General features: G+C 40.3%; 1 protein-coding gene across 2 annotated transcripts; it reads left to right on the top strand.

Annotated features, from left to right (window-relative positions):
- Positions 1 to 3,075: 3,075 nt before the first annotated feature.
- stg1 (stargazin-like protein) lies at positions 3,076 to 27,343 on the top strand. 2 transcript variants are annotated; one of them, XM_089473094.1, is made up of 9 exons: positions 3,076 to 3,157; positions 3,321 to 4,086; positions 10,089 to 10,264; positions 11,059 to 11,154; positions 21,280 to 21,420; positions 24,079 to 24,296; positions 24,890 to 25,254; positions 25,319 to 25,917; positions 26,522 to 27,343. In XM_089473094.1, exons 2-9 carry the CDS (start codon positions 3,329 to 3,331, stop codon positions 27,274 to 27,276), a joined length of 3,108 nt encoding a protein of 1,035 aa, XP_089329220.1. In that variant the 5' UTR covers positions 3,076 to 3,157; positions 3,321 to 3,328; the 3' UTR covers positions 27,277 to 27,343. The 2 variants fall into 2 exon arrangements, with proteins under 2 accessions (XP_089329220.1, XP_089329221.1); XM_089473095.1 differs by having other exon boundaries at positions 3,081 to 3,157; positions 3,307 to 4,086.
- The last annotated feature ends 52 nt before the right edge of the window (positions 27,344 to 27,395 follow it).

Here is a 27,395-nt window from a genome sequence, read left to right as displayed (position 1 = left end):
TTTGGTCTATATACTTAAAGTCAAAAAAGCTATGGCGAGTATATCTCCGCCTACAGGGGCGTGGCAAACCGCAAAAGTATATGTTCTACAGATTGAGAGCTACATAGAAGCTTCAAATTTGGATAGTTGAGTTACTGGTAACCCCTCTATCGACGACCCACAAATAATTGTTACGCTTCTTTAAGGGCGTGGCATATCGAAATGTATCCTGTAATTTTCACATTTTCAAATTTACAGTTACGCTACTTATGGCCCGTTCTAAGAACTGGCCTACGCTCAGTAGGGGCGTGGCAAATCGGGAAAAATTGCCATTTTGTACAGTATTAGAGCTAGAAACTCAAAGCTTAGCGACTAAATTGCTGATAGCATCCTCTATTAATTTGCATAAAAAGAATATATGTACATACATATATATCAATTGAGGGTATGGCAAATCCGAAAATGGGATGTGAATGAGAATTTTGATAACGCCCGACTGCAACGTTCTTACTCATTTTAATACTGAACGAATACACTTGACTGCTTAGTTGCGTATTGATCTTCTTCTGAGCCTGGGTTTATATACCCAGACTCATGCATAGTTTCAACCCTTAAATGTAGTGCGTATATTGCTGAGTGTGTAAGGCTCAGCATTGGTCTATTACATATTCTTATCTTATCGCTGAGTTTGTAAGGCTCCGCGTGGATCTATTAGCTATTCTTATTCTATCGCTGAGGTTGTAAGGCTCAGCGTTCTTCTTACATATTCTTGTCGCTAAGGGTCAGAGTCATATTTATTCAAGTCTGACAGTTCACACTTGCACATATATTATCTATTTTATGTATGCTAGCTGTTAAGTAGGTATGTTCCCATACTTATCATATTTCTATGTTCATGCATGTGCATGAACAAATACTCTGAACCCATTGTAAACGGGAAATCATGTTATAATGGGTTTGCTTATAACAGGCAGAAGGAGGCGTGGCAGAACCCACAAAGTATATATATTCTTGATAAGGGCGACGAGCTGAGTCGGTTTAGCCTTGCCCCTCTGTCTGTCTGTCCGCTGAGTACGTCGCGCTCACAGCATACACGTTGACTTCAGATTTTCCACTTTTACTGGGAAAAGCACAGAACAAGCTAGAGTCTACAATGGATCGCGATGACATCGACCGCACTCCACGAAAACGCAACTCGATATGTGTATGCGTGTGTGTGTTTGTGTGTGTATATGAGTGTGTGTGTATGCGTGTGTGTTTGTGTGTGTGTGCGTGTGTGTGTAAGCAGAAAGACGCGAAAAATGATTGAAACAGCTATGTTTTTAAACACATACATACATACATATATTGAAATGGAAATGAATTTTTTGAAACTGTACTTAATATGTTCTTTTATTAGTTTGGTTCAGGGTAGTATCTAGTCGAGAACTCTCGACTAAGGCTTTCTTACTTGCTCCACTTGCTTCCTTACCACAATGCTAAGCCTTATTTATAAAGCGAGATGACATTGTGCATGTCTTAAGGCATTGGAGATGAATAACCCCGCCTCACCCCCCCCCCCCCCCCTGTCCATAAATTGAATGCTTATCACCTGCAGCGTCACATGCAACGTGAGCTGCAAGGTGATATGCTGATTAAAAGGAGCATAATTAGCTTCCATTGGATCTTTGGCATCGACTGGGCTTTGTTCTAGGCTAAGCTCCGATTGATTGCCTTTCTGTTTAGCTCAGAATTCTATTATTACTGTAACTTGAAATGCTTAATAGCAGTTAATTGCAGCTTAATGCAGGTATTTACTTGCCAAGCATGTCCAATTACAATGCTCCAGGGTTTCTCTTTAAGTCCATAATGCCCATTTACTTAAATTTAAGATAGAGTTCCAAAACAGTTTTATTTACGAAGTAAACAATTTATTTTTGCCCATTTATTATTTTATCTTGGTCATATTTTAAATATAGTAGAATACGGCTATAATAGCTCGGCTTATAGCGGCCGTACGGTTATTGCGATTTAAATTCCGGTCTCCACACTTAGTTGAGCAAACTTATGTATATGGTTATAGCGTCTTCCAGGTATAACGTCGCGACGGTCCCTTGAGCGTCGTTAAAGCCGGATTCTACTGTATTTTAGAACTGAATTAAGTAATGGAGCCAAAAGCGAGCCTCAGGAATCTACAGGGTATGGCCAGGTGGTTGTCTGAGTTCCTTCTACTTCATAGTTTGCATATTTTGCCTTCTTTTTTATTCGAGACGGGTCAGCATTGATTTTGAAGGCGCTTTTGGTTACGAAAATGTCATTGTCATCAATCCCTTTCGGCTCAGGCATAGGGATAGAGAGCGGGAGAGAGTGGGAGAGAGAGCGAGAAAAGGACTAATTAGAGTTAGGTTTTTGTCGTTCTTTGCTCTGCTCTGTTTTGCCTTCCTTTCCGGCTGTGCTGTGCAGTAGTGTTCGCAGCTGCTGTTTCTACGTATAAGCTGCTGTCGGCAGCTACTCAACTATTCCACACTTTCACTTTGTGGCATAGTGCACCTAACTGCGAGCACTTACGTGGCGCACACACGGCTCTTGGAATACTTACTTACTTAGCAGGTCTTAAAATACGGAACAATCAACAAAATCGCATGGAATCCAGCTCAATCACATGTGGGAATTCAATTAAACGAACGTGCAAAAGAGTCGGCTGTAAATGCTCAGATTTGCACTTGATGTGCAGCAGCAGCAACAACAATCGTTTCATCCACACACACACACTCGCACAGACTAGAGGCGTATACATATGTATGTATTTATAAATAGATCCCAAAGCGCCCGGAAGTCACTTACAGCTAACAACGGAAGTTGCAAACGATTGCTGCTTTCTGCTGCTGTTGTTGTTGTTGTTGTTGCTGTTGTTGCTGCTGCTGTTGCTGCTGCTACTGCTGCTGCTGCTCTGCCGGTGTGTTTTATAATCGCTTTTGCGCTGCGTACAACATGAGGCAAAGCCGTCTGTGCCGTCTGGCCAACCAAGCAGACTCGGCTGGCGCTCGTGCGCCCTTTACCGAGTCCTGCTCAGCCAGGAGTCTCTGCTGCTGCCACTGTCATTGCCACTTGGCTCCACACTCGTTCAGTCATTGAACAGTTGTCCAACGCGTTGCACGCCGACGGCAACAACGACGAGAGCTTCACTTCAGACCTCAAAGTGACTCTTTGTTTTCGTTTGCTCTGTATTTTTTTTTTTTTTTTTTTTTGGCGCGCATTTTAAATTGGTTGCAAACATTTTTGCATTTTGTGACCAAAATTATTTTGTTTTATTTTTTTCAACTTGATTATATTTTTTTGGTACTAAAGTCAAAGTCAAACAGGTGAAAAAATGCGTGATCATCCAGCGGTGCCAAATGTGTTTCGTGTTGCCTCATCGCACAGCATTAATAGCATGGGCGTTGCTGTCACGCCCAGCAGTAATAATATGCAGCAGCAGCAGCAGCAATTAAAAATGGGCGCCAATATCAAGTATGCGAAAAGCAACAGCTATGAGCAGCAGCAACTAGCACAGTTGGAACCACAACCGCAACAGCAGCTGGCTAAGCATCAGCTAACCACCAGCGCATCCATTGAGCAGACGCATCAATCGATGCAGCAACAGCAATCGCCGTACGCAACGTTGCCCCGCGGCGGTCTGCGACGCACGCAACAAGAACAACAGCAGCAACAACAATACTCTAAGCAGCAGCAGCAGCAAATACAGCACGAGTCACAAAAGCATCTGCATACAGGTGTCATCAATACGATTTCAGGCAGCATTCCAGCGACGGGCTTTCAGTCGCTAGCTGGCAGCTTCAGCGATTTGCAGCTCAACAATTTGAGCCGCAACAACAACATCTGCTCCACCAACAGCAGCAACAATAATGAAAAGCGACAGCAACAATTGCTCTTGCACCACCAACAACAGCAGCAACAGCAACACCCACCACACCAGCAGCGTCAAGTACCTTGCAAACCTACCGAACAGCAGTGGGCATCACTGTCGCCTGAGGATGCTGGTACCACTCTGGAAACCCAGCCTGGATTCACGAGCATGTCCAGCGCCAGAGGCGGTTACCTGTGGCTACTGACACCTGTTGCGGCTAGGTAAGCGCCATACAGTACATGTACTGACAAGCCCAAGAATGTCACTCTCTTGACTCCTTGTGAGATCAACAGCTTGACGCATGCGAGAACTTGACTTACAGAGAGTTTACTTTTGTATATTATCTTAATTATTATTATTTCCTGGCCTTCGAAGCTTTATTATACCTATGAATATTTATATATATCAATATACTAGATAACCGCCTAAAAGTCAAAGAATGTCGTATTACCTTTTAGGTGAACTAATATAGGCTTTGATGAATGTAATACAATAATACAAAACAATATTAATATTGATAGAAATATAAAAGTATTTTATTATGACATTCTTCGTTGTTTGGTCAGATAATTGACTCGCGATATTCCGTTGCCTGCATTACGGGTCCGATGGGATAAATTACATCTCCTAGGACGCGGCATTTTTATACCCTGAGCCCATTGAAAATGGGAAATCAGGGTACAAGGGTTTTGTTGAAATGTATGTAACAGGCAGAAGGAGGCGTGGCAGACCCCACGAAGTATATACTTCTTGATCAGGGCGACGAGTTGAGTCGATTTGGCCTTGTCCGTATTTACATTACATTATCATTAAAAATCGATAACTCATCCCGTTCTTTTTTATCGATAAAAACCTTACCGAAAATCAGTTATTAAATTATATCTCCTACATCTTTAAAGATAGAGTCTCCAAATTTTAAATGTATACTTATATGCATTTTATACAATTTCGGTTTTTGTTAAAATTTGCCTTTCACCCCTATATCCACCCCCTCCCCCTCACTTTTGTAAAAGACGTATTTCATGTACTAGAGACGTATAATCTGAAAGTTTCATGAGGATGTGCATATGCGAATAATTATTGAAATATCAGTTGCTCGAAGGGTTGTAGTCGAGCAGTCTCGACTAGAGCTTTCTTACTTGTTATACTTGTACTTGTACGCATTTCATTGTTATAATCACGATCTGAAAGATCGTATGTCCAAACAAAGTTAATTAACAATTAAGTTCTCATAGTAAGCTCACACTGTGCTTGTGTGTGTGCATGTTGTGTGTGTGTATGTGTGTGTGTGTGTATGCGTGTTTCTTGTGTAAGCAGAAGCAAAAATGATTGAAATAGCTATTGCTCGAAGGGCTCAGGGGATCTCGACTAGAGCTTTTTTACTTGTTAGTATATGTATTTCTGTGAATTGGGTACGGTCTCCCATTTCCAGCAATTTATTAATATCTGTGCACAGAAGCTCGAGGATTACATATATGTATATAGGTTGTTATATGTTTTAGTGGGAAGTGCCTCATTGGGACCTACTGTACCGAGTTGTTAATCCTTTATGCATAAGCATCGTGCGCCAGACTCATGTTTTCAATGAGTTTAGAGTATCAAAACAAATTTAACTTTTAACAATTTAACTTTTCATTCAATTTTTGAATTGCTCTACCTAATTTTGCCCCATCTTGGTTGTTTATTTAGAAGACAGTTTTTGTGTGGAAGGCTTGAGATTCCTCAAAAGGGGGGAATACTTCACAGAGTATGGCAAATATTGTAAGAATTGTGCAAGTGCGAGCTTAGGAATCCGAAATCCAAATTGAGATTGTCGTCGCGTTGAAGGCGTGTGGCCGAGTTGAGTTTCAAACTTTTCGAATTAAAGCTAAAAAATTTGTGGTCCTAAATGCGAAATGGGTGTAGGGCAAAGGGCGAGAGGACTTCCTTAAAGTCGAGTGAAGGCATCTGAAGACTTGGACACACTGACTGCAAATAGTTTGCGAACAAATTAAGCCCACTTTGCAGTGATTTGTGTCGCTAACACAATTATTTGTCGGCAGTAGCGCAGCTGATGTCCTTCGTGTTGTCCTGCTTCTGAGTTCTGCTCTCGTATGTCTACTATTCATCGTTATTGCTATTGCTGCTGCTGCTGCTGCTGCTACTGCTGCTGATATTGTTGTTGTTGATTGTAGCAGAGCACGTGAAAATATGTGCTATGTGCAAAATATAAGTTGCGTCCCTTGGCAGTGGCGGTGGCAGTGGTTGTGGTTGTGTGTGAGTGGCTGAGTGAAGTCGATGCTCCAGCAGTTGGTTGGCAAATGCCAGATGTCAATACATATTCATACATTCAACATGAATGCATGTATATGTATATGCGTGCACATACATCTCAACATGTCTATATATATAAAATGTAAATATAAGCATTACATATGTCATTAAAGAACTTCTAAGGCTGCGATCCACTGATTGAAGATTTACTCTTTCTGAACTATCACATTATATCTATCTACACATGCACACATCTGCAATACGTGTGAAAAAGTCATTCATAACAACTTTAATGGCCGTCGAAATGCTGCGCATTGCGCGCTTTAACCATCTTCGCAGCGAGGTGCGGCGAGGCGAGGCGTCCATGCAAATGAGACTCGGAGCTCACGTGAAAGCCAAAATTCTTAATTTGACTGCCACGGCGCAGACAGAATGGCTCTCATTTCTATATACAAGTATTAGTCAGCCCTTGGACCACTTTCATCAGATATTTCTGCGCAGTTTTTCTGCTCAAGCCAATATTTTGCGTGGCATTTATTTGCATATCAACCAGGATGTCGCTGGAAGCCCATTAACTTTTTCGCGCTCACCTTTTCGGTTTCTTATTTTTATACCCTGAACCCATTTTCAATGGGAAATCAGGGTATAATGGTTTTGTTGAAATGTATGTAACAGGGAGAAGGAGGCGTGGCAGACCCCACAAAGTATAAATATTCTTCATCAGGGCAACGAGCTGGGTCGATTTGGCCTGTCCGTCTGTCTGTCCGTCTGTCCGTATGTATGAACGCGTCGATTTCAGAAGATATAAGAGCTAGAGACTTCAAATTTTTTTTTAAATGTCCGTAATTACAGCGCGCATATCAAGTTTACCATCAAAAATCGATAACTCATTCCGATATTTTTTTTATCGATAAAAACCCGTATCGAAAGCTAGTTATTTAATTATATCTCCTACACCTTTATAGCTAGAGCTTGCAAGTTTTAAGCAGGTGACTATGAGCTGACCTGTATGATATTTGGCTCAATGAAAAAGGCAACTCTAACCAAGAAATAGTAATTGTGATTTTTTTTTAAGGCGAAACTAAATAAGACTAATATTGATTCAACTTATAAATGATATTAAAAAAGCAAAAGCCGCTTTTTTGCCAAAATATAAATGACAAATGGAAGAAATGCAGCAGGAACAAAAACTAGCTGACAACTATGAATGACTGCCTATGACAGCAAATGTTTATAAAATAATTGTTCATTTGAGGCAGATTATGGAAAATATTGTTCATTCTGTAGGCTTTTTTGGTAAGGAAGCGTCTGATTTGCCCAACCAGGTCTATAAATCAGACTAATTTCATCATGCATGGAAGGAGAGCAGAATCCATAATTTCAATATTTCTGGCTGATCTGGAACTCGAAACTGAAGAAAACTAATTTCGATTTTATGAAAGTTCGATTGTTTTCAATTAAAATTATTATTTTAAAGTATAAACAAGCAAAATTCTTTTAAAAAAATATTTTTTTAATAAAATATTTTAATTAATTTTTTTTGTGTGGGCGGTGACACGCCCATTTTTCTAAAATATATTTCTGATGGTATACATATTAATAATACAAAAACCGGATCAAAAAATTTGGCTTAGTTTTCAAGTTATTAATTAATACCCGATAATTTGGATTTTTCCCCATAGAGCACTGCAGCGCAGCCAAAGCGCAGTCGCTGCCTACTGCGCAGCTAGCAGAGCGCGTTCTAATACGTGCGTGTGTATGTATGTGTGTCGAAAAGAAGTGCAGTTTGGAGGGTTCAGGGTATCTCCTAGTCGAGCAGTCTCGACTAGAGTCTTCTTACTTGTTCCTATCTGCATTTGCTAATCAAGTTGGCGCTCCCAGGAAATTTATTGTTGTTTAATAATTTTGTTGCATTCATTTATAACGTATTTTAACAATGCCAATGACAAGTCAGCAAGTGCTCGCTCACGCAGCCAGAGCGAGTGAGGGAGAGAGAAAGAGAGCAAGAGGAAAGAGAAAAGGATGAAACAATGGCAAAGTCGAAGAGATGAAAGGAATCACTTCAGTTGTCTGCAAATGCAATTACCAATCGCCGTCTGTTAATAGATTATAAACTCTGAAAGGAAATGTATATAATAGTTCTGCGGAGGGAGATTTCGCAATTTTCCAACAATGCGAACAGCTTTGGGGTAAAAAAAACATCTTGCTACTCCATCTGCAAATAAAATTGAATTCATTTAAATGGAATTTTGTGGAAGTTAATGCACAGAGAGTGAATGGGATGATGAGAGAGGAAGAGATGAAGAGAGCTAGAGAGAGAGAGAGAGAGAGAGAGAGAGAGAGTGACAGAATTCTTTCTCTATAAATTGAAAGACGAATGTCTGTGCATCATATAGCAAAATATTAAAGTGTTAACAAATGACTTCATTTAAAATATGTTTTCAATCAATATAAACAAGTATTGAGTGCAAACAAAGAAAACTTTTAAAATCGTGCAATAAACAAGTAAGAAAGCTCTAGTCGAGACTACTCGACTACTAGATCTCCTGAACCCTTCGAGCAATAGCTATTTCAATCATTTTTCGCGTCTTTCTGCTTACACGAGACACACGCACACACACACAAACACACACACACACACACGCGCACACACACACTCATATACACACACACGCATACACACACATATATATACACACACTCGCTCACACACACAAGCACCCACGCACAAACACGCATTGGCTGCAGTGTGCGCTTAATGTGAGAACTTAATTGCTTAATAACTTTTTTGTGGACATACGATCTTCATGAAACTTTTAGATTATGATCATAACATGGATATGTATGTATTTGCCAAAGCACAAGTCTCTAGTATTTGAAATACGTCTTTAGGTGATGGGGTCTTAGTGGTGAGTGGGTGGATATAGAGGTGGAGGGTAAATTTTAACAAAATTGTATAACTCTATCTTTAAAGATGTAGGAGATATAATTATACCCTGGACCCATTTTCTATGGGAAATTTGGGTATAATGGTTTTGTTGAACGGACGGACAGACCGACAGGGCTATATCGACTCAGCTCGTCATCAAGAATATATATACTTTGTGGGGTCTGCCACGCCTCCTTCTGCCTGTTACATACTTTTTCACAAAACCATTATACCCTGATTTCCCATTTTCAATGGGTTCAGGGTATAAAAAGAATTTAAAGCTCTTTAATTACACAGGCCAACATAATTTGATAGCTAAGAAAAAGACGCAGTTATTCCGGTCACTTAGCAAGTCTTTTACGTGAAGATCCGGAGCTTCTTGCTGAGAGATTCGCGGGTTATTTACCCCTAAACTGAGTGTTTTTTTTTTTTTTTTTTTCATATTAGAGGTCCTCCCGATGAAGTACATCTGCAAGTGTAGAGCGATCCTCATAAAAAATTAAATATTTCTACATGGACGATCGTTTGGGGCAATCATTACCATGAAGTGATATTCCATTCAAATGGACATGAATGTGGGTGACAAATGTTATCAGACGCAATGACATATTTTGAGTAGTTTTTATGTTATTGCAATTTAGTTTGTTTATATTTGGTCAGCCCTAAAACTCTTCAAGTATTTTTAAAAATCTTGTTAACAGAAATCAAATTCAGTTTTCATTTGGGCTGTCTTCTAGCTCAGCTTCTTCTTGGCTTTACCATTTCATGAAATTTGCTGTTGGCTTGTGCTTTTGTGGAGCAGCTAAATTTACGGTTGTGCTACGGCGGGCACACTTACTTAGCATACGCTGTTGCTAACGACACAGATATCAAATTTTTTTGAATCAGCAGTCAGACGCGGGAGCACAAAGACACACACACGCACCCATGCACATAAGTCTCCCTCTCTGTCTGTGTATGTACGTGTTTGTGGGGGAGGCCATTCGCATTCCTTTGGCGCATGCATAGACTGCAACATAGTAAACTTGGCATCTATTACAGCATTTCGGTGGCTATCGTTATCGCCGCCCTGGCCGGCCCCCAGTGGCTGTTCACGGAGGAGAAGCTGCCCAATGTTAACTACAATGGGACGGCCAACTTTAATGCACTGGACGATGGCGCCTATGTGACGAAGTATACCAAATCTAGTCTCTGGATTTTATGCACAACGCTGCCAGGTGAGTGAAATGGACAGTGGGGTATGGGGTATGAGGGGGGTAGACATTAAATTAGAATAAATGTGAAAGGCGATGACATTGCGTATACGTCATGTGGTACACGCGATTTGTACTGTCATTGCGCGTTAATAAGCGAGGCACAGCTAAATGAACGGCACACACAAACATCACTGCAGTTAATCTAGAGACGTCAGTTAGTCAGTCAGTCAGTCAGTAAATCAAACAAACAAATAAACCAGACAACTGCCTCCAATTGAGCGCCATCTAACGTACGCTGTTGGCTGAACTGATTCATTTGCCAAAAACCTATCCAATAACTGTTTCTCATGCATGTCGCGAAGCTCTCTAAAGATACATAGATACCACTTTTTCCATTCTGCAAATTACAAGAGGATCGAATATATACATATACAACATATAAAGAGATAATTTCTTACATATGTATATACATATGTAAAAATATGTATAATTATAATTATATTCTTTTATGGCAGATGAGAAATATCAACGGTAAGCGAATTACATTCAGTGTTTTATTTGATTAAATCAGTTGATGATGTATTTGAGTTAAGGTGAGAAGCAGCTGTTCCCAAAGTGAGCACCCATATCTCCATATAGGCTGAATTAATGATTAGTAAAGTGTGAATGGAATATGTATGTACATGTAAATATGTATACATATATAGTAATAATAAAATAGTAACATTTTAGACTTCCTTGACCACTGAATATCTGGCAACGAATTATGGATCTTAAAATCGTTGTCATTATCATTGCTAATCATGTTTTTACAGGTCTTGAAATGGACTCATTCAATTGCATTAAAATTGATTACTTCCCTGATGAGGACTATCAACCAGATCCACACGATTCAACGTCTGCCATCCCCTGTAAGTAAATGTTTCCAAATAGAAATAGATCGCAACTACTTTACGACTACTACTACTTGATATATACAAATAACAACTAAAGCTACGCTGTGAGCCTTGCTTTGGACTATAGAGTGGCATATATGTACATATTTACAAATATTTACATACAGCTGGTAGTGTCAGCAGAAAGAAAGAGATGGACAGAGAGTGATGGGCGGAGAGAGACGGAGATTGTGAGAGAGAAAGAAGAGGTAGCTATAGATAGAGAAAGCTAGATAAATAAATAACAGAGCTTTAATCTGCATTGTCCCGCTAGCTGATACCCTGGACTTTGAGATGATTCTTCTATATGTACATACATACATACATACTAGGGTTGTCGAATATTTTTTAAACATCGTATCGATGATATTTTAAACTTTGAAAATAAATCAATATGATATTTGATAAGCAACTTAAAAAAAAAAAAGAAAAAAGTAAGAAAATTCTAGTCGAGAGGGCTCGACTCGATATTACGCTGAACCAAACTAATAACAAGTTTTTTTTTTTTTCTCCATTTGTTTATTTACAATCTATCCTTATGGACAATCAGTAAATTGTTTGGCAAGCTTTAAAGGGGGGTTACAAGAAGTTAACATTGGCGGGGGCTATAAGTAGCGATATTACAATACGTATGTGTGTGGGGAGCGAGGAACTGTGAATTACTGGTCCGCAATGTGCGGGAAGTCTAGCGGATGGTGTCTTCTCAGTCTTCTGGTTGTCTAGTAGGTTGATCGCTAGAGGGTTGATGTGCCTGTCCAGACGTGACAGGTAGTTGGTTGACAGTCTGGCCACTTCGTCCTTCACAAAAGGGACGCCAAGCACTTCGTGTAGTTCCACGTTAGTGGTGTAGATGTTGGCGTCAGAGATCAGTCACAGGGCTTTGTTTTGGAATCGTTGAATGAGATCACGATTGGTGGCGTTAGTGGTGCCCCAGATCGAGATTCCATATGTCCATAGGGGTTTTATAATGACCTTGTATATGAGAAGCTTTAGCCTTATTTTTAGCTTCGATTTTTTGCCTAGTAGCCAGAGGTGTTTTTTCAGTCTCTCGTCCAGCTGCTTTCTTTTTGATAGCAGGTGGGGCTTCCATGTGAGTCTTCTGTCGAAAATGAGGCCTAGGTACTTTGCTGTTACGCTTTCAGGGATAGTGGAGCCGTCTAGCTGGACGGGGGGCAGTTTCCTCTTCTTAGTGCGAAAGTTGCGTGAGTGGATTTTTCGGCATTGACCATTATATTCCACCTAGTCAACCATGTGTTGACTAGGTCGAGCTGCCTTTGCAGTATGTTGGAAGCGATTTGTGGTGATGAGTCGCTGGCTAGAAAGGCTGTGTCTTCTGCGTAGGTGGCGGTTAGCAGTCTGGCGTCCGGGACGATGGGCATGTCAGCGGTGTAGAGCATGTAAAGCACTGGGCCAAATACGCTTCCCTGGGGTCTCCGGCTCTAACCTGTCTGATGTCGGATTTTTCGTCGCCACATTTTACGTAAAAACTTCTGCCGACAACAAAAGATTTAAGAAGCATGTAGTACGGTGCGGGAAGAGCTGCCTTGAGTTTAAAGAGCAGACCTGTGTGCCAGACTCTGTCGAAAGCCTGTTTGACGTCCAGAAACACCGCAGCGCAGTACTTCTTTTCCTCATATGCCTCCAGTATTTTCTCAACGATCCTGTGGCATTGCTCTGGTGTTCCGTGACATTCCCTGAAGCCAAACTGGTGATGGGGGATCAGACCGGCCTCTTCCAGTATTGGGCGAACTCTACGCAGAAGTAATCTCTCGACTACTTTGGAGAGTACCGCCAATAAACTTATCGGGCGATATGAGGCGAGATTAGCTCCAGGTTTCCCAGGTTTTCGGATCAGGATGATTTCTGTTATCTGGAGATTTTTTCTTGTAGTTATATTCCAAATTAAAAATCTCCAGTTCACATGCTGATATCGATATATTGATTTGCGATTTATCCAGCCCCAAGTGGGTGTATGTTAAATAATAAACAAGTAAGAACGTTGCAGTCGGGCGATACCGATTGCAGAAGACTCTTTCACAGCCCAAACGTTGTCAACCAGAGTATATAGTGCAATTTTCAAGTCTAGTGCGCCACAAAAAACAGGGCATGATCCCATTAAAATTGGAAAATCATCGATAGCTATTACTACGATCATTGCATCATTGCATTCAAATTACATACATATATAATTCATAAAATTTTGACTTTTAATAATATATATTTATATCCATATATTGGATACCGGCTTCAAGCTAGCAGCAGATCAGCGCGATTTTCCTATACATGTGCACACACTCATCGTCTATTCTATGCGTACAGATAGAAGCGCGCCTTTTCCCACATTCTTAGAATTTCGATTGATTTCTAGATTTTCTAGCCTTTACTGTAGTTTTGTCTGATGACGCTCTCTTATTAAGCTATTCTATTTTAGTAACTGCCTGATCAGGTAAAACAGTGGCGCGAGTGTTAAGGGCGACGCAAGTTATGTTAGAGTTAGGGTTCGAAACCTCTTCAATGTTATTATTATTATTTTTATTTTTTTCCATACATATGTAATTCGTTTCTTATAAAATAGATATTTTATTAGGAAGGTGCTAGCTTGAATGAATGGCACTTAATACTCTTCCTTTTTTTAGTGGAATAATTTTATAAGTTTAAATTTGTTTCTTCTTAAATAGCCCTCAAATACATATACGCAAATACATACACATGTATATACATATATGTAAGTCTGCACGCATAGCATCAAGCATTCCAGCCTTATACACGCGCTCATTTGTATGTGTGTATGTATGCACACATAAATGCGTACTCTGGCATATTCTAAGAATTTTAGTTGCGATTGATTTGTCTTTGCATTGTTTTGGAATTTCCAGCCGCTACACTGGCTTTTCTTTGCTTTGGCGTCATAACAATAATCTGATTTTTTATACCCTGAACCCATTTTCAATGGGAAATCAGGGTATAAAGTTATGAAATAAAAGCCTAATACAATAATTCTTCGCGTCTCTCTGCTTACAAAAGAAACAACACATGCAAGAAAGCTCTAGTCGAGACTACTCGACTACGAGATACCCTGAACCCTTCGAGTAACTGGTGTTTCAATAATTCTTGGCGCCTTACTGCTTACACAGGAAACACACACACACATACATAGGCACACACGCATAAGCACGCATTGCCTGCAGTGTAGGCATACTAAGGGATCTTATTTGTAAATAACTTTTCTTGTGGATGGACAATCTTCATGATCGTGATTATTGATATTTCAATAATTCTGCGCGTCTTTCTGCTTACACGCATAAACACGCAAGGGCTGTTATAAGAACTTAATTGATTAATAACTTTTCTTGTCAATGGACTTTCTTCATGAATCGTGAATATAACATTGAAATGCATGCATGTGCCTCAAGTTTACCTCCCACCTATGTCCGCCCCCTTATCCTCACCTTTGTAAAAGCCGTATTTCAAGTACTAGAGACTTGTGCTTTAGAATGTACAAACATTTGAACACTATGATTATGTTCTGAAAGTTTCATATTCTAGAAATTATTCAACAAATAAATTCTCATAATGTTGCCCACACTGCAGCGCAGCCCAAGCGCAGTCGCTGCTTACTGCGCAGCTAGCAGAGCGCGTTCTAATACGTGCGTGTGTATGTATGTGTGCCGAATAGAAGTGCAGAGTGATTAGAATGTCAGATTAGAGGGTTCAGTGTATCTCCTAGTCGAGCAATCTCGACTAGAGTCTTACTTGTTTTAATTGGTTTCATGACAGCATTCAATATGTCAGGAAAAATAAATAAATAAAACAAGAAATTAAACATAGCTAAATTATTTTTAATGTTATTATTATTTCTTTTTTTTTTTATCTCTTCAAGAAATGTTTTGGCTTCAGCACTTATCCCGCTTATTGCGACTTTTTTATGCAGTTAACATAGTCAACTTTTAGTACTTTGGATTCAGACCCTCTAATAAACTCTAACTTCGATTCTTATTTCCATACAAACTTTGATTTTGGACGCCCGGCTGTGTGACTTTATCAGCCACAAATTTTCCCAGGACAACACTGTTCCATTTACTATGAGATGAGTAGATATCGGCAAGGAAATAGCTGCAGTTTAAAATTTGTAGTACAAATTAAATTTAAGCACAGCTCTTCCCCCTCCTGAGAATCATATTGGTTACCGATTATTCCAGATGACATATGATGCATAACGTCGGATAGAATTTGCATGTGAGCTGAAGCCAAAAGGCTGTAGAGAATTCTGTTTGAGTGTTTGTAATTGAACACATATTTAATTGAGGTATTGCAGCAGCATTTCATAGCCAGCAAATTTGGTTAAAAATAATTGATTTGTGTACATGAAAATATCAGTTACAAAAGCCCTTTTGCCCTTTAACAGCACCCGGGCGACTGACTAATTGCATTTAAGTCGAAATTTGGGAGCTGCCCTGAATATTATCTGTTTGCTGGCATTGACGTTGTATTACATCCTTGTCCATGTGCCTATTTCGATTTCGTTTTTGTGTCCATTTCCATTTCATTATTATTTAATTTTCGATTTCAGTTCATTCGATTTGCAGGAGCAAGAAAACTCAAATATTTCATTATTTCTGCTGCTGCTACTGATTCTGACTAATTTAAAATGCACCGCTGGCGATAAAAACAAACTATTAGACGAAAAAGTTCACATCGTTTGACAAATTTTCTGATTTCACATTTTTCCTCTATTTGGAGTAAAGGCCGCGGGCCGAAAATTGTGACTTTTTGGTGCAAATTGGCTTTGCGGCTGTTCAATCGAAGCACAATCAAACGCTCTTTATGTATGTGGCATACAACACGGGTAAACCACATGAATTTTGCGTCTATTCGTTCATGCCAGATTCCTGACCGACTCATGGCTATGCTAGGTAAACTAATGTATGAAAAGGGCACGATTGTATTTTATTTATTATCTACATATCTAAATAACTTATATAGATTAAATCCAAAGAATGGATATTATGATAATAAAATAATACTCTTATGTATAATTATAAGTTAGAAGAGAAATGAAGCAATGCGAAATTATGATGGGATACCATAATGGGAAAGTCTTCTATCAGTCCAATAAGTTGTGTCAGTGGTCTCTTGCCGACGAGCTTAAATCAAGGACTTTATAAAAGTGTAAAAGGCTAAGGACAACACCTTATTAAAAGATATGAATGCATTGTGAGTAATCCGTTGTGTACATTGTTGTGTTTGGGCCTGATTGCTCTGAGAATGACATCAAAACTAAGTATGTATGTACATACAGAGAAAGAAAAAGAAAAGAAACAAGTAAGAAAGCTCTAGTCGAGACTGCTCGACTACGAGATCCCCTGAACCCTTGGAACAATAGATATTTCAATAATTTTTCGCGTCTTTCAGCTTACACAAGAAACACGCACACACACAACACAGGCATACATACACACACACGCATACAGACACACATACACACACACACACGCATACATACACAAGCGCATACACACACACATACACATACACACACACATACACAAACACACACACATACACAAACACATACACACACATACACAAACACATACACACACAAGCACCCACGCATAAACACGCATGGGCTGCAGTGTGCGCTTACTATGAGAACTTAATTGTTTAATAACTTTTTTTATGGACGTACGATCTTCATGAAACTTTCAGATTATGATTATAACATGGATATGCATGTAATTGCCAAAGCACAAGTCTCTAGTATTTGAAATACGCTTTTTACAAAAGTGAGGGTGAGGGGGTGAACTTAAGGGTGGGGGGTAAATTTTAACAAAAACCGAAATTGTATAAATTGCATGTAAGCATACATTAAAAATTTGGAGACTCTAGCAATAAAGGTGTAGAAGATATAATTTTATAACTGGTTTTCGATAAGGTTTTTTATCGATAAAAAAAGATCGGGATGAGTTATCGAATTATAATGATAAACTTGATATGCGCGCTGTAATTACGGACATTTTAAAAAAAATTTGAAGTCTCTAGCTCTTATATCTTCGGAAATCGACGCGTTCATACATACGGACAGACGGACAGACGGACAGACGGACAGACAGACGGACAGGGCCAAATCAACTCAGCTCGTCACCCTGATCAAGAATATATATACTTTGTGGGGTCTGCCACGCCTCCTTCTCCCTGTTACATACATTTCAACAAAACCATTATACCCTGATTTCCCATTGAAAATGGGTTCAGGGTATAAAAACAAGTATGTGGACTAGTCGAGACTTTTCGACACACATGCACGCACGTATTAGAACGCGCTCTGGTAACTGCGCAGTAAGCAGCGACTGCGCTTGGGCTGCGCTGTTGTGTGGGCAACATTATAAAAATTTATTTGTTGAATAATTTAATTTCTAGACGTAAAATCTTAATGAACTTTCAGAGCGTAATCATATGGTGAAAATGTATAAACATTCCAAAGCACACGTCTCTAGTACTTGAAATACGCCATTTACAAAGGTGATGGTGAGGGGGTAGATATAGGGGTGGGGGGTAAATTACAACAAAATTCGACATTATATAAAGTACATATAAGTCTACATTTAAAATTTGCAAGCTCTAGCTCTAAAAGTGTAGGAGATATAATTTAAAACTAGCTTTCGGTAAGGTTTTAGATCGATAATAAAATATCGGGAGTAGTTATCGATATAAAAAGAAAAACTTGATATACGCGTGATATACACGGACCTAGGAAAAAAAGTTTCAAAATTTAACAAAACCATTATACTTTGATTTCCCATTTCATTGGTATAACAAGTAAGATAGCTCTTGTCAAGACTGATCGACTACGAGATCCCCTGAACCCTTCGAGCAATAGCTATTTCAATCATTTTGCGTCTACATACATATCTGCTTACACAAGAAACACGCACTCTGACACAAACATATGTACATAAACATACACGCATACAAGCACCCAAGCCTAAGCACACATGGGCTACAGTGTGCGGTTGCTATGATAACTTAATTGTTTAATAACTTCTCTTGTGGACATACGACTTTCATGAAAGTTTAAAAAATATGATTATATCATGGATATGCATGTTTTTGCCAAAGCACAAGTCTCTAGTACTTGAAATACGCATTTTACAAATATGTGGGTGAGGGGGTGGATATAGGGATGTATAAATTGTATAAAATCACATAAGTCTAATATAAAATTTGGAAGCTCTAGCTCTAAAAGTGTAGGAGATATAATAAATAACTAGCGTTCGATAAGGTTTCTAATCGATAATAAAATATCGGGAATAGTTTCCGATATTTAGAGAAAAATTCGATATGCGCGTGATATACACGGATCTAGAAAAAAATTCTATCTCTAGCTCTTATATTTGCTGAGATCGACGCGTTCATACATACAGACGGACGGACAGACAGACGGGCATGGCTAAATCGACTTAGCTCAGATCGTTGCCCAGATCAAGAATATATATACATACATATGTCGGAGATGGCTCAGTTATTTTTCTCCATGTTAAATTTTTATTACAGCAGCGATAATCTTTTTACTTCGAACGCAGCGAGTCGCGATTGTCTCGTTGTTAGTGCTCTCGTCCTCCGACTAAAAACCACGTACGCACAGCACCAACGCTCGTGCCTATGTTCACCTTTTCACATCACAACAATCGCCCCACACTCGGCTGAAGCATCTCTCTCGCACTCGAGCCTCGTTCTCGGAATAGAATTTACCGTTATTCCTCTTTTGTCATTTGCTTTCCTTCTTGCATTGTCTATGTAGCGACACAGTCACGCCACTATGAAGTTTTACAACAGTGCACCAATAAATTGCTACGTTATCAACATTTCAGTTTCATGTTGCTATCATGACATACTTCTGTTATGTTGAAATCGCATGTTAATTACATAAATCTCTGACATACATACATATATGTACATATTAGAGGTCTGCATGAATGTATTCATTTCTAAAACCAAAGTACTATACAGTAGTAAAATGTTCTCAAAAATACTGTACTCATTCCTTGCTGTACAGTATATTCAACTGTAAAAAAAAATCTGTACAACATTTTACTGTACTCACTTAGAATGACTGACAGTAAAAGCTGTACTCTTTTCAAATGAGTACACTTTTTTGTCTCTTTCCCACACGTTGTACACCAAACTTCAATATGAGTATAGTAAATGTGATTGAGAGCAACTGTAAAGATATTTTTTATACTCATTCACGAAAGTGAATCAGTATATTGGTTTTGTGCAATGTCCGTCTTGCTGTCCGTCCGTCTGTCCGTCTGTCCGTCTGTCCGTATGAACGCAATCTATTTCGGCGCTATTGAAGCTAGAGACTTGAAATTTGGAACACATACTCGTGTATATCTCCGATTTATAAAGTGTTAAAATTTTCCCGATCCGCCCACTAGGGGCGTGGCAAATCGGAAAATGCATTTTCCGATATACCAGAAATCATGTTTGTTGAAGAGCTAGAAAGCTGAAACTTGGTATGTAGGTCCGCGTTGACCACCCAAGATCACGACCTATGGCGGATATATCTACGCCCATTGGGGGCGTGGCAAATCGGATAAAACTGTATCTCCTAAAGTTGTAAACCTAGAATGCTGAAATTTTGCACGTCAGCTAATGGTATGATTCTATAAAGTCTGAAGATAAATTATAAGTCTACGCCCGTTGGGGGCGTGGCAAATCGGACATGAAGATATAGTGATTTTTTAAATTCTCCTATATTTTGGACACTATTGATGGCAGAGACCTCAAATTTTGTATATATACTCGGACTGATCACCCAAGACCAAAAAGTTTTGTCGGATATATGTCCGCCCACAGGGGGCGTGGCAAACCGCAAAAGTTTATATCTCCTAAAGTATAATAGCTAGAAGCTTCAAATTTGGATAGTTGAGTTACTGGTAGCCTCCTCTATCGATTCCCCAAAAATAATTTTTACGCCTCTTTAGGGGCGTGGCATATCGAAAAATACCCTGTAATTTTCACATTTTTTTAGGATAAGCATTCAAACTTTGCAGTTAGGGTAACGTTATCTCTTTCTAAAAACTGACCAAAAATGAGGTGTCTACGCCCAGTTGGGGCGTGGCAAATCGGAAAAACCTGTATATTCTACAGTATTAGAACGAAACTTAACTACTAAATTGTTGATGGGATGTGAATGAGTATTCCGCAGTCGGTAACGCCCGACTGCAACGTTCTTACTTGTTTTAACTGCTCTGCTAAGCCTACTAATGAAAATGATGCAAACGCAACAATATTGCAGCAGAGCGCGTGATTTACATGCGTGTGGATGCATGTGTATGCATGTGTGTAAATTTGTAACCATTAAAATATTGGCCATATTATTCTTGCATATAACATTCTGATTTTTGTACGCCACCTTCATTAAAAATAAATATAATAAAAATCATAATAACTTACTGTACAGTAATAATACTGCACACCAAAGTAGTGTACAGTGAAAGCACTGTACAGTATTTTTTACTGTACTCATTTACTACTGTACAGCATGAAACTGAGTGATAACATAAACTGTTCAACTTTTACTAGTACTCATTTAATGCTGTACAGGAAAAAAAGTGTGCTCATTTAAAAATGAATGATTCAATAGGCCTTTTGAATACATCCATGCAGATGTCTAATACATACATAGGAATCATTATTAAGCAGCATAATTTATTGTTGCACGATAAAGATGTTTGAGCCGTACTCTACTTCTTTACTGCAGTCAAGCTTATATTTAATTATCAATAGCCTATGAGCTCAGATCTTTTTAGTTGTCTATTGCAGATTAGTCTACAGTAAAATCTCGAGGATAAAATCACCTGAGATGCAGGTGCATTTCCATATCTATTGCTTTACAGTTCAAGTTTCAATGATCTATTCTGCATGATCATAATTGCGTACTTTAAGAATACTACAAGAATATTTTGTCACATCATACTTATATGTTGATATGTATATTCATAATAGGAATATTCATATATACATTGGCAATCCAAATACAATTTTTTTCCGAAAACGAAAAATTAATTTGAACTTATTTCTTGCTTTCTGCAGATACTGTTACTCGGTCTTGTCCAATATTTCTGGGCGCCGGCATATTGTTGGTCATCAGCTTCCTTATCTTTATGATACCAACATGTACGCATCGGAAATATATATACTATTTCAGCTCCGGAATACTATTTATCGTCAGCGGTAAGTGATGTTTATTTATAAAGTAAGTAAGAACGTTGCAGTAAGGCGTTACCAACTAATTCTGTAGCTGGTCATTCACATCCAATAAGCAATTTAGCAATTAAGTTTTCCTTGATTTGCCACGTTCCTACTGGGCGTAGACATTTTTGGCCAGTTTTTAGAACGAGCTAACAGTAACCAAACTGCAAAATGTAGATGCTTATGCTGCAAAACTGTGAAAATCACAGGGTATATTTTGATACGTCACGCCTCTAAAAAGGCGTAACAATGATTTTTGGGTCATCGATAGAGGAGGTTACTATTAACTCAAGTATCCAATATAAATTTTTGCGGTTTGCTACGCCCCTGTCGGCGGACATATAGCATTTTGGTCATGGGTGGTCAGCCCGAGTTATTTGAGGTATCTGCCCAAAATTTAGCAGAATTTGAATAATTGCTATATCTTCAAGTCCGATTTGCCACGCCTTTAGTGGGCTTAAGCATATGATTTTTATACTCTGTACCCATTTTCAATGGGAAATCAGGGTATAATGGTTTTGTTAAATGTATGTAACAGGCAGAAGGAGGCGTGGCAGACCGCACAAAGTATATATATTCTTGATCGGGGTGACGAGCTGAGTCGATTTAGCTCTGTCCGTCTGTCCGTATGTTTTAATGCGTCGATTTCAAAAGATATAAGAGCTAGACACTTGAAATTGTTTTGTTATCGATTAAAAACATTATCGAAAACCAGTAACAAATTTATATCTCTTACATCTTTAAAGCTAGACTCTCCAAATCTCATATGTATACTTACATATATGCATTTTATACAATTTCGGTTTTTGTCAAAATTTACCCTCACCTCTAATTCACCACCTCACCGTCACATTTGCAAAAGGCGTATTTTTAATACTAGGGACTTGTGCTTTGGCAAATACATGCATATCTATGTTATAATGATAATCTTCATGGAGATTGTCCATCCACAAGAAAAGTTATTGAGCAATTAAGTTCCCATAGTAAGCAACCACTGCAACCAATGGGTGTTTATGTGTGCGTACGTATGTCTGTGTCTGTGCGTGTATGTGTGCATATGCGAATAATTATTGAAATATCAGTTGCTCGAAGAGTTCAGGGGATCTCGTAGTCGAGCAGTCTCGATTAGAGCTTTCTTACTTGTTATACCCTGAACCCATTTTCAATGGGAAATCAGGGTATAATGGTTTTGTTGAAATGTATGTAACAGGCAGAAGGAGGGGTGGCAGACCCCACAAAGTACAAATATTCTTGATCAGCGCGACGAGCTGAGTCGATATAGCCCTGTCCGTCTGTCTGTCTGTCTGTCTGTCTGTCTGTCTGTCCGTCCGTCTGTCCCTCTGTCCGTATGTTTGAACGCATCGATTTCAGAAGATATAAGAGCTAGAAATTTAAAATTTTTTTTTAAATTGTCCGTATTTACAGAGCGGATATCAAGTTTATCATTAAAAATCGATAACTCATCCCGATTTCTTATCGATAAAAAACCTCATCGAAAACCAGTTATAAAATTATATCTACTACACATTTATTGCTAGAGTCTCCAAACGTTTTATGTATGCTTATATGCAATTTATACAATTTCGGTTTTTGTTAAAATTTACCCCCCACCCTTATATCCACCCCCTCACCCTCACTTTTGTAAAAAGCGTATTTCAAATACTAGAGAGTTGTGCTTTGGCAAATACATGCATATCTATGTTATAATCATAATCTAAAAGTTTCATGACGATCGTATGTCCACAAAAGAATTGTTGTAAACCAATCAAGTCCTCATAGGAAGCGCACAATGCAGCAAATGCGTGTTTATGCGTGGGTGATTGTGTGCGTATGTGTTTGTGTGTGTGCATGTGTGTATGCAGTCTCGACTACAGCATTCTTGTTAATAGTTTGGTTATTCTAGCAGATTCTTAGTATCCCATCAGCAGTTGGTTTGGTTTAGTTTTGGTAGATGGCGCTGCAGCAGTGAATCCATTTCAGTTTTGCCACCGCAGCTTCCAAAAGTGAGGTGGCGTAGTGAGTAGCTGCGTGACACTTGATTGAGAAGTCGTGGGTTCGAATTCCGAGCGGTGCAACTTATGTTAATTTTTTTAATTTGTTCAAAATGTTTTTATATTTTATTAAGTGAGTTTTGTATTTCATTTATATTTTTAAATACATCAAAATTGAAATTTTAGCCATACTAAATGGGCATCATTATTTGTTGGGTTCAGGGTAGTATCTAGTCGAGCACTCTCGACTAGAGTTTTCTTACTTGTTTCATTAATCTTTATAGAATCAGAACATTAGCCCATTTGCTTTAGCCAAATGGGCCATAGCTTGTTGGTCTTGGGGGATCAGCGTTCTAGCTTTTCAACTAATATGATTTCTGGCATATCGGAAAATGAACTTTCCGATTTGCCACGCCCCTAGTGGTCGGATCGGGAACATTCACAACTATGTATTCCAAATTTCAAGTCTCTAGCTTTAATAGCGTCGAAATAAACTGCGTTCATACGGACAGACGGACGGACATTGCACAAAACCGACATACTCATTTCACTCTTGTGAATGAGTATAAAAATTGGTCTTGGCAGTGCTTGTTAGTAGATGTTGTTAGAAGTGTTAAGTTTTAGATTTAAATGTTATATTATTCTATAGGTCTGATCATGCTCATCGGCTTGATTGCCTATATATCTATACTGAAGGCGGAGATTGGCTCCAAGCTGCGATCGCGATCCACACTACAGCCAGCACTCTTCAAGGTGAGCTATGGGCAGAGCTTCTTCTTGTTCGTCTTTGGGTTCATTGCCACCGAGTTTGTCGGAGTGCTAAACATTTTTCTCTTCATCAACATGCACGAGATGAACTACTACAGTGTAAGTATAGCTGCACACCGGTCCCAGCATCCTCAGCGGAAATGGCTAAGGGGAGGGCAAAAAGAGGAGCAAAGGATGGGGACGTGGGAGCAAGGACTGACGTCATTTCCGTTTGAGCGAGCCACCACCGACAGACAGGACTCTGGCTGCTTCTTAAAGTTCTCTGAGCATTTGAATGTTGTTAATCATACCATAAATCATAACCAATGCGCATCTTTATTGGGAATAGTAAACCTTCTGTATGATAAACCTTTAGGCTTTTCAAGTTATTCAAGTTTAAAAATATTGATTGAATCATTGAATTCTCGCATTATCATTTGATTGACCACTCGGAGCACTCTTGGCAGAGCCGTTGGTCCGGCGAGTCGTCGAGCTGTCGAGTCGAGTGTCATAAATATGTGAGCTCTTGCAATATTTCCTCAGCTGTGGCCCATGCGAAGCATATTTATTTAATTCAATTGTAGAATTTTACGATTATTGGCGGTCAAGCCAGCCTTCGTAAGGAGTCAGCAGTAACTGCCCGTTAGAGCATTGCACAAGAGTTTACTGCATATTCTCTGCGCTTTAAGATTGTTTTACTCTTTTTCCAACAGCGACTACCCTGCTTTAGTTTGACCAACATACATTCCACCACCAAGGAAGACGAGGATTATAATGTGCTCAGCCACTCGTACAGGCGCTATCACCAGCCGAACACGGCAACGGCGACGGCTGCCGGCCAGGAGGCGATGCCAGTGGCGGTGCGGGAGTCGCAATATCAAGCTGGTCAGCAGCAGCAGCAGGTGCGATCGGTGGCCCAGCGCTCGAGCAATGCACGATTGCACCAAGTGCATGATGCTAGACGTGGACCCAGCCAGACGCAGACGCTGCCCGCAGGCTATGCGTGCCGCAAGCATCCGAACGCCAATGGAGGCGACTCCAATCAGAATCTTTATCTACACAACGATCTTGAACGTCGGTAAGTAGAGGTGGCTAATGGACAAAAAACGAAACTCTAACTAGCAGTGGGTGACTCTCTACAGCTTCTACTTTGAGAAGCCCGCAGTCTCCAAGTGCAATTTGCACTCTCGCAGCTTTGCCAAGTCATTGAACGAGCTGTGTCTCGAGCCACTCTCAAGACCAGCACCAGCCCCACCGCCACCGCCACCACCGACTACAAATATGTTTGCCGATTTGCCACAGGAGTTTCCGCTAACGCGCTCCGTGTCGACCACCACAGATATCTACACAGTGCCAACGGCGATCCAGCTGAAGCGCAAACAGCTGCGCAACATGGCCACCAACACTCGCACGGACCAGCGCGACGAAGAAGAGGAGCAAACGGCGCAGCTGTGCGGGCTGAAGCGCGGCCTGCGCAAGACTAAGGATGAGCTATTCCAGGAATTCTGCAAGCGGGCTGGAATGCGCGCCAAGCCAAAGAATATCTACTATATTCCCAGCGAGGATCCGGATGATGCGCCCCCGCTCCAAGAACCACAGCCCCAACGGCGCGGCTACGAGGAGAGCCAAAAGAGCCATCACAAGATGCATGATGAAGATGACGCCGATGGCGACGATCATGGATTCCGACAGTTTCGCTCTGGCCCCACCTTGGACGAAGAACATCTCTATATAGTCGGCGGTAAATTAAAAAAATATCTAATCTAAAATAATCTATAGATCATCAGGGCCATAGTGAATCAAATGATAACTGATACCTGGGAATTCTTCATTAGTAGGTCAAGGCTATTATTCTTTGGCAGTACCACTGTAACTGTAGGCGATTGTAGACCCATTTGTTCATTTACACGACTACATTTCAATATGTGGCAATATATGGGGACAGCATTTGTTGGTCCCAAACAGAATTGGATGAATGAGTCAATTAAATAGATGTTCGCCTAGAGTCATTTAAGGAACGAAATGAAGTGGCCAGATGGCAAGACTTGAAAAGGCTCCCGTCCATAGCTAAGGAGAAATATTATAACTCGAAGACTTGGGAGCAGCGGTTAAGGCTTCCTTGATTCACTGTCGAAAATCCATAGCTGATGAGTGTGCCGTAAGTATGGGACCGTTTCGCCAGCAAATGCTAAGCAACGTCAGCAGAATGAGCTTGCTGAGGATCTGAGAATATGTAGTCGTTATATATGTAGGAGAGTCTTAAGTGAATCCGCATATAAAATTCGATGGGCTTCTATTTGTTTCTATAAGGTATTACTTGTAATGTCTGTTAATTTCATATGCAGATCACGCTCAGCTGGTCATGCCTCGGCGAGTGTCCATGTGCGTGGAGCCTATGCTGCCGGCGCAGCAGTTGCGGAAACTGAACTCCAATATGTCGCTGCACATGCCACAAACAGAGGTGTGGCCCTGGATGGCGCAACCACGTCTCGTCTCGGAGCATGGTCAGAGCCGGACGCTACCGCGCTGCTTCCTGCGCCAAACAGCCGGCAGTCAGGACAGCCTGGGCTCACTGCAAAGCAGCTACAGCGCCAGCCAGCTGCGTTTCTCGCAGCTGATGCAGCAGCATCAGCAGCAACTGCATCAGCAGAATCGTTATCTGTCCACGCTGACGCTGCCCCGGGCCGTCGATGAGGCTCAGATCAAACCGCAGTCGCAACAGCAGCATCAGCAGCAGCCGCTGCCACAGCCACAGGCGCAACCGCAGACACAGTCGGCGGTGCAGTGGCCTTCGGCTATACCATCCTCGCCGTCCAACTATGCCAACGGCTATCCAATGCCGCAGCCACATTACGCTCCGGCTATTGCTGTGCCGGTTTCCAGCAGCATCGCCGGCTCGCATCCGCCCAAGTTCCAGCGCGCCTACGCCTTCGACGATGCCCAGCGCCGGGCTAGCCAGGCTAGCTGTGCCGCTTCGGAAGCCTTCGATCTGGACGAGATGGAGCGCGAGCGTAGACGCTCCCATGCCAGTCTCTTCGGTGGCCCAGGTATGCCGCAGACGCGGGAGCAATACGACCTCATCAATGGCACCGCGGTTTAGACCGAAGCAAGAAGCCTAAGCCCGGAGAGCTAGCTGTAGTATGTCACGGTCAAACCTTCGAAATCAAATTGGTTGTATCTGAATCTCAATGTTGACTGTTAAATGAAAAGTTGCAACAT

Source organism: Drosophila arizonae, chromosome X, assembly GCF_054131065.1.
Source record: "Drosophila arizonae isolate 15081-1271.41 chromosome X, UAZ_ARI_1.0, whole genome shotgun sequence".
NCBI classification, from domain to species: domain Eukaryota; kingdom Metazoa; phylum Arthropoda; class Insecta; order Diptera; family Drosophilidae; genus Drosophila; species Drosophila arizonae.
The sequence above is the reverse complement of the archived record's forward strand: the minus strand, read 5'-3'. Positions and strand labels throughout refer to the sequence as shown.

What these genes read in the sequence shown, in the direction of transcription:
- stg1 (XM_089473094.1), top strand. Translation starts at nt 3,329, where the DNA reads ATGCGTGATCATCCAGCGGTGCCAAATGTGTTTCGTGTTGCCTCATCG. An exon ending in TTCAACGTCTGCCATCCCCT is followed by an intron (nt 11,155 to 21,279) that starts GTAAGTAAATGT and finishes TGCTTTCTGCAG; the next exon opens with ATACTGTTACTCGGTCTTGT. An exon ending in AATACTATTTATCGTCAGCG is followed by an intron (nt 21,421 to 24,078) that starts GTAAGTGATGTT and finishes ATTATTCTATAG; the next exon opens with GTCTGATCATGCTCATCGGC.